At 39.3% G+C, this 8,203-nt stretch overlaps 1 protein-coding gene across 1 annotated transcript in view; it reads right to left on the bottom strand.

Moving 5' to 3' along the window:
- Nucleotides 1–234: 234 nt before the first annotated feature.
- The window catches only part of LOC104619127 (neurexin-3-beta), a 9,152-nt gene continuing 1,183 nt past the window's right edge, over nucleotides 235–8,203 (bottom strand). The window contains exon 2 of the mRNA XM_010284904.1: nucleotides 235–1,559. Coding sequence (XP_010283206.1) covers nucleotides 634–1,419 — 786 coding nt within the window. The 5' untranslated portion in view covers nucleotides 1,420–1,559 and the 3' untranslated portion in view covers nucleotides 235–633. The remainder of the gene's footprint in view (nucleotides 1,560–8,203) is intronic.

Genomic DNA, 8,203 nt, shown 5'->3' on the forward strand with positions numbered 1-8,203 from the left:
CCCACACCGTTCCTCTCCACCCTTCCCTCCCACACCCAAAAGTAACAAAAAAAACCAAACAAAAAACAACCCAAGGAACAAAACCAAACCAAACCAAAAAACCAACAATCTCCAAAATCATTTATTCCCCTCCTCCAATCTCGAAAAATTATACGTATGCTGGACACGGCCAGATCAGTTTGTTCAATATTTTTTTGTTGTTTCATAATGTTTGCATTTTTTTCGTTTTACTTCTTTTTTTTTTAATAAGTAAACTGAAAAATTATCGATACAGTCAGAGATCACGAACATTGTTAAAGACTCACTTGGAGATATGAAACAAGTAAGCCATGAAGTCTTCTACCTTTGCAGAAAGTTCAGCGGAGGAGGAGATTTGGAGACGTCCAAGTTCACTTACAGGGCAGAGCTGTGCGCGCCATCTCCAGAACGCTAAGTGTGCTTTATAATACATTAGGGCAGAGTTTGCTGACTCCAAGCGATGACTGAGACATTAACAGTCACTGCTGAATTTTTTTTTCCCAATACTTTTTCCCACAAACGATATCACCTAATCTCATTCGCTGCAATGGTTCTGATATTTCAGTTAAATCTCATTAAGTATTTATATATTTATATATAAATAAGTATTCTTTTTTACACATAATACTCTTTGTCCTTGTTTTTCTGTTTCTTGTGGCCGCTCTTTGAGCTCTGCTGCTTCTCCTTCACGAGCGTGCCGTTGCTCTGCGCTGAGTTGCTGATGTAGTTCCGCGTCTCGTCCACCTGATAGGACCCCTCGTCCCTGTTCCTGTACTTGTACATGGCGTACAGGAGGATGAGGATGCAGAGGGCAGCAGCAGCCACAATGCCGACGACCATCCCCGTTGTGCTGCTCGACTCACGGACCACCTCTGAGGCCCCCGGAACCCGTCTGATTCCCGGCTCCGTGGGGTTTGCTGTGGGCACATTACGGAACATGGGGGAAGTGATTAGCGGGCTCTTCAGCTTTGTGCTGTCTAGCTCATAGGCAGTGGGCAACGGAAGCAAGACTACGTCAGGCTGGGGTTTGAGCTCACGGTTATTCATTTTGCCGGCTGGCAATTTGGGCACCATCCCAGTCGAGGACGAAGCTGTGGAGCGGATCAGCTCAGGGGACAAAGACGTGGTAGTAGTCCTACCAGTTTCGGAGACTTTGTTAGGTCTAAAGTCCTTGGATTCCCACTTGGGTGCGTGTGCTTTGTAGCCACCTTCGAAGATTGAAGTGGAAAGACTCTTATCTGTTACCAAGGAGAAGGTGGTGTAAAAATCTTCATCATCAGTAGGGGGTAGGTTAGAGTCAAAGGTTTCCCCTGAGCCATACCCAGATATCACCAAGCCATCATCATCACAACCATCGCTGCCTTGGTCCGACAAGCAAGGTAACCCCGCCTCAGAGGTCATGGACAGGGAATCTTTGGTGGTCTCAATAATGGTGAGGAGGGGGCGAAAGGTAGGGGGAAGTGTAATGAAAGGTGCACGAGTAGCAATAGGAGGGATATCTAAAGGGTCTTCTACAAGTAGAGGGATAACTAATTCACCTCCTGGGATGGAAAAGAGAAAAAAAAAGAAGATTAGTACATTTTAACATCACATTTTCAATTCACTTAACTCAAGGGCAGTAGGGATTTGGGCATTATGAAAAACCGTCAGGAATCAGATTTCTCACCCTAACTACACTACCAACATACTTTCCTGAGGGTGCCGTTCATTCTTCCCTCCCACCCTGATTTGACATTGGGAAACTCCATGTTCCATTTCCACCCTCTTTTAGCCTATGCTAGGTATGTACAGTGAAACACACTGAATTTTTGGGGACCCACAGTTTTTTATTTTTGAAGATACTCTCAAGTGACTCTGTGGACATCAATTTTTGGTAGTGATCTTTCTTAAGCATTTGGTTATGAGACTTAAATGAACTATTTTAGACTTCCATAGAATAACGTTCGCCTAGATGGATTTTGCCACTCATCTTGCAATTTCTCCTCCTCTGATTCTTTTCATTTAAGATAACATTGGTATTTCTTCTCTGCCAATCAAGTCTGCTCACCTTCTGCAGCAGTTTCTAAGGCCTTTCCCTAAGGCCTTTCCCATTCATCCATTTCTTCTTGATTGTTGCCTGATTTTTAAATTGTGGGAAGGTTCATGAAAGTGAGGGATGGAAGAAGAACCAAGTACTTACTGGTGTCCATGAAGGTACAGAGCTCTACTCAAAGCTTTTTCATCTCTTTATTCTTTCTTTACCATTCTGTTTGACACTAGGGATGTCCCTTTCCTTGCATCTTTTGGGGTTACTAGTGCCATACCATCTTGATCTTCGGTTCTTCTTGATATTCTTTTACTATAATTTGATTAAAAATTAAGATAGACTATATTGTGATTGATGATATAACTGAATAGGGACTCTGATGACCCAGAGTAGCACTTGAGTCCAGCAGTGTATTGCACAAGTTGTCTCCACACCTACTGTTATTTCTTGATACACAGATAGCTGTGATCAGTGCTACTTTTTTCCTAGTGTGATGGTTACCTGTCTACAAAAGACTAAAAATGAGGCAGGCTTATGGTCTATTCTTGAAGCAGAACAATGAAGCTACAGCTATAACATTTGTACCTTAACATAGTATAAACTGCAACTGAAACAAGAAAATCAGTGCATCATTTCCAAGATTTGGCTTCTGAGCAGCAATATTGCTACTTTTAGGATAGTAGTCTTGCTTTCTCTCTATATTGTAATACGATTGTACTTCTGGTTTTGACCCTATGGGTAATTAACACTTCATTTTTTAACTGATGCAGAGGCATAATTGATTTATTTAATTCATTTAGTTCAGATCATATAGTTTTCTGATGACTTCAGGTCACTGACACTTTTTTAGGGTGAGCCATATTGCTTTTGAAAGTTTGCGTATAAATTCTCCCTTGGGTAATTTTTCTTCAGCTAGCCACTTAAGATAGCTGCTTTAAATATAAAGTGAAGATTTCATCTGACAGCATGGGTAGTCATCTAGATCTGTTGGAATGGGTGCAACTCAGTAGGAATTATTTCTAATGCATGGGAAATTTTGATTTTGAAATTTTGACTCATCATTGCTTAAGGAAAGATATGAAAAAGGAATTTTATCTTCTAAACAAATAATTCTCGCTTTTACTTATGTATTAATAACTGCTAATGAACAGTTTGGCATTGTTATGATGCTGAACAGCATCAGGGTCAAAATTCTGCTCTCTCCTATCTAAATTCTGCTCTCTCCTATTTACACTATCTATCTGCTACATGCAGTTGTTTCCCATTGAATACTGCAAGTAATGTCCATGGGAGTTCTATAAAGAATATGGTCTAAAATCATAATCCCTTCTAAATATATTTGGAGAGCAATATATTTGAACAAATTACATATTGAAGATAGCAATATACTGAAAAAAGTACTTAACAGTTTGATTAAATCTGGATAGCTGAACTAGCAATATGGCTTATTCTTATCCTTAATGAGAAACTAAGTGGTGACACAGTTTAATCAATTGAAACAGTCAGATTTATCTCAGAGGTACCAGAGTAGAAATCAGGACAAAATAACAAATGTGGTACTTAACATTGTCTCTTAATATACTTTCATGCAAAGTTAGCTTTAAGCTACGATGCCAAGGGCCAATTTAAATATGTTTCGTTTTCTGAGCTTCCTCAGCATGTTCATACCACTTCTGTTATGGGATAGAGGAAGAAGAGGTAAGTATCATATGAGTAAAATAATGCCAATCTCTTCAAACTACATATATTCAAAAAATTATGGAAAAAACAGGAAGTATAGTCTGCCAAATGGCTACATGGCAATTTGTGCTTGCACATCCAAGCTGCATTCTGTTCAATGTAGAAACTGGAGCATGTAATATGATTTATCTATGTCCAGAAGCCCTATCTATGGTTAGAGTAGGCATCTATAATCTATGCAAACAGGTGGTCCCAAGATAAACTTGGAGTATGCCTCAGAGGGAAAGTAAGTCTGTGAGTCTGGTAAAAAAATGAATAAAAATAACAGCATTTAAGTGCACATTACATCAAATTGCACAATTCAGGAATTTATGTTCCAGAAAGTCAGGGATATGTAGTGTCCCCTTAAATGATTTTTTTAAGATCAGTGTTTTGCTTTTAAAAAATAGTATTCATCTGTGATTTTCATTTACCATCTGTGACACCCAACTGGAAAAAAACAGTTTGGCAGCTTTTAATTGCTCATCTAGAGTTTTAAAGTGCCTTTGTTCTTAAAATCTATTATTCTGGTACACAGCATCAGTATGCAGTTGATCTGCTACCCGCTGGGGTGACATTTTGGGCAGTTTCTTCCAAAGAGAAATTATTTTGATCCTATTAATAATTAATTTTCTTGAAGGAATCACTAATACTGTACATTTAATATGAAAACCTTTTTTTTTGGCCCAGGAACACTTGCCTTAAAACCAGTTCTACCATTTTTGTCACTGTCAAGGACTTGAGCCAATGATCAAGACTACTGCAACTATAAAATAATCGTGGTCTTCCTGAAACATTAAGAAAAGTTGATAGAGTTGCTATGGTAGGTGGGGTTTCACATAAGTGATGGCAAGAAGATCAGAGCTTTTTGCTCCAGCAGGTCTGTTGGATGGAAGACAACAGGACAGAACCAGGAATGAGTTTTACAAAGACTTATGTCACAATATATGTGAGAAGAGAAATAACTTTTGTACCAGGAAGGCTAGATTAACACAATTACTTAATCTCATCTCTAGTTTTATTCCAAAATGTCCAATGATCCATACTATGTTTGCCTGTATACTAAAGAAATAAAGAGACTGTTAAAGGTCCTTCATTAGGAATCACTTCTCCATCAAGGAGTTAATTTGCGACATTTACTTAAGACAACGTACTTTTGGGCAGTATGAGGGAGATGGCTGTAGGGGTGGTAATGATGCTTTGAATTTTTCATTTTTCTGTCTGTAATGGAAGAAGCTGTGAGACTGAAAAAAAGTTGTGTGGGAGAAAGTAACTCAGAAAAAGCACTTTAAGTATCAAAGCTGGCTTCTGTTTTATTGGTATGCTAGGCAGCTATGCAAAACTCACAGCAAGCTAGAAGTTGTAGGTCTAACAGGATGCAAGCACAATGAATACTTCTTGGAGTATGTGATTTACAGTGGAGTTAAAGTATCCTTTAATATGGTGTGATAAAAATGCCACTCAGTCTTAGAGAAACATGTTATTTAAGGATAACAGAGAATGTGAATTCTGAAAAGCTCCGTGGAAAGTGTAAGAAATGTGATCACCAAGATCTATGGAGGGGAGCAAGCGCAAACTTTCATATCATACCTGCAAACAACCTGTTACTGGTACTACATTTCTACTTGTAAGAGTCATAAGGGGGAGTCTGATGACAGGCAGATGATAAGGGTGCGTCTAGGGGGAAATATCTTTCACAAAATGACAGCTGAAGCAGCAGGAAGCTGCCCAGAGCCAGTGGTCCTTTGATGGAGAAGTGGTGCCTCTTGCCCAGGGCCCCAGGTTGGTTTAAAGGTAAGCTCTGAAAGGTTTAAAAGGCAAAGTGCCACTCAGTTGCCATGAACATCTTATGTGGGAGTCGGGTCCTGAAAAGTTTGCTGTGGAAGGCAAACGCTTTGAAGACTTGGATCTCTAGAAAAGCTAAAGAGAAGCCCCTGAAAAACCTTACATGACACCTTGGAAGGGACATACATTTGAGATATAGGTTTTATGCTTTTATTTTCCTATCTGAAGTTTTTATTTTCTCACAGTGTCTACCATTTTTTCAATGGCAAAATTAACACTTTGCAGCCTTGAATAAAACTGATAGTTTTAAATTCCAAATTGTTCTGTGCTTAAAACAAAATGGCAAGGCTGCCACACAGTTTGGACTGTGCCTTCACAAAAAATATTCATATAGGACTTAGATTCTGTTTGTGGATAATATGGACTGTCTCCTCGTAGCTACAGGTTTCTTTCCCCTTTTTTCTGTTGGCTGTAAGCACCAGTTAACAGTGTTCACTGGTATGCTGTGAGTTCACGATTGCTTTGTCAATCCAAAGATTTCACAAGGGGTTTCCAGATTTATTTTTCATCTACTCTGTTCTTTCCCACCCAAGCAGTGAATGGATGTTTCCCAAGCAGAAATACGGTTTCTTAAAAAGCTTCTGTTGACAACACAACACCAAAAAATCAAACAAAAGAGAAACAGATAAAATGGATTCCTCTGCAGTGATATCGATGCAAAATTAATTTGCCCATCAACAGTATAGCTGCATAAAAATCACTGAACAGCAAACTACAAGCAGCACTGAGAGAACTGGGGTCTGTGAGGTGGGAAACCTTACACTGAGAAGCCCAGTCCTCTGCTTGGCCTTCTCATTCCACAAAGCAAACACAATGTGCATATATTTCTTAAAAGTTAGCCTTTAAATCTAGCACATATACTATTTCCACAGAGTTGTGCTTTTCTTTAAACTACCAAGATCACTGGGGATATAAAAGGTCTGCTTTAGCCTTGGAACTGCCCTGCTTTTTGCTTTATGAGTGTATTTATAGATACATAATTCATACCTCTGGGGCTGATCTCCAGTAAGAGTTCTCTGACACTGGAAAAGACAGAGTGTTAAAAATTTAATAGAAGCCTTATAAACTGTGAGGATGTTGTGGGCAAGTCATGAATGCAGAGGGCATTAAAAAAAAAAGAAGTGAAAAATTGTAGCAGCCACCGGCTTTCATCTTTAGAGCCACAACTATTTCGCTGGAGTCTCAGGCATCAAACTGATACAGGACAAATGGCACATAAAAATGAAGCCTGAAAGATTCATCGTCTCCCGATGACAATAAGGGAGATAAGGGACACACCCTCATCATCTCTCTCTTTTCCAGCTGTGGCTGAGGAGCTTATAAAACGCCATCCAAAAAGGCTGCACAACTCATCCATTTCTGCAGGTACTTGAAAGTAAAGTTTGTCATTTGCATTTTATTCTTATGCTGTTCCTCTGAAGTTTGACTCCACTTTCAGTATGAAACGCTTGCCACAGAAACGAATTCCTTACCTTTTTCCCTTCTGTATCAACACAATAATTCCTTATTAAATGACTGAGTTCATAAATTTCAGTCTAATGTTGTTTTAGTTAATTCTCCTTTGAGCCCTCTGGGGAAATTATTCAGAATATAGTCCCTGATTCACAGGAAAGATGATGCTAACATGAAACCTAGTAGATAAAGATTCTTAATATCTTCTACTCTTTGCAGTCTGATTTAATTGCAATTGACAGTCAGTACTAGAGAGAAAAACATCATTTTCACAATGGAAATCTGCAACTTTTAATCTCAAGTATCTTTTTTCTTTTCGGAGAATATATAGTCCTCAAAGTGATTAGATAAAGCTGTACTTCTTCTGGTGGAGTTGGATGATAAGCTTTCCCAAGCCCCCCCCAACTATTTTAAAAGACAGTGGTTATTGCAGTGCTTCCTAATACATGGCTCATGAGCAACAGGAAGGTATAGAGTTTGAGAGGTCATGAATCCCACGTTAACGCTGGGCTGTGTTTCATTGCTGTAAATTCTTGGTCATCTTTGTGCAAACAGTTTCAGCGAAACAGATATCAGTACCTTCCAGAGAGGAGCTGACATCATGTCTACAGGCAGGATTCCAGGGCAAAAATGTATTTTGGTGCCCAGACACTGAGCTGCTCTGAACCAACTGAAACATGCCCTCTTCCATCTCCCATCATTATTTGGAGGTGCTGATCTCTTCGCCCTGGTATCCAGTGATAGGACGTGTGGGAACGGTTCAAAGTTGCACCAGCGGAGGTCTAGATTGGACGTTAGGAAACATTTCTTTACCGAGACTGTGGTCAAACACTAAAATGGGCTTCCTAGAGAGGCGGTCAATGCCTCATGCCTATCAGTGTTTAAGAGGCATTTGGACAATGCCTTTAATAACATGTTTTAACTTTTGATCAGATCTGAAGTGGTCAAGCAGTTAGACTACATGATCACTGTAGGTCCTTTCCAAGTGAAAAAGTATTCTATTCTATTTTAAACTCTTACAATTAATTGGTGACAGCTTCCTACTCAGCATAATTATTTGTTCAGTTTTCAGCATCAGCTGTTCAAGGGACTTGACAGTTGAACTTAAGATACCTACTAACCGCAGCATTACTATGCAGGCAT

Source organism: Phaethon lepturus, unplaced genomic scaffold, assembly GCF_000687285.1.
Source record: "Phaethon lepturus isolate BGI_N335 unplaced genomic scaffold, ASM68728v1 scaffold7654, whole genome shotgun sequence".
In the NCBI taxonomy this organism is placed as follows: domain Eukaryota; kingdom Metazoa; phylum Chordata; class Aves; order Phaethontiformes; family Phaethontidae; genus Phaethon; species Phaethon lepturus.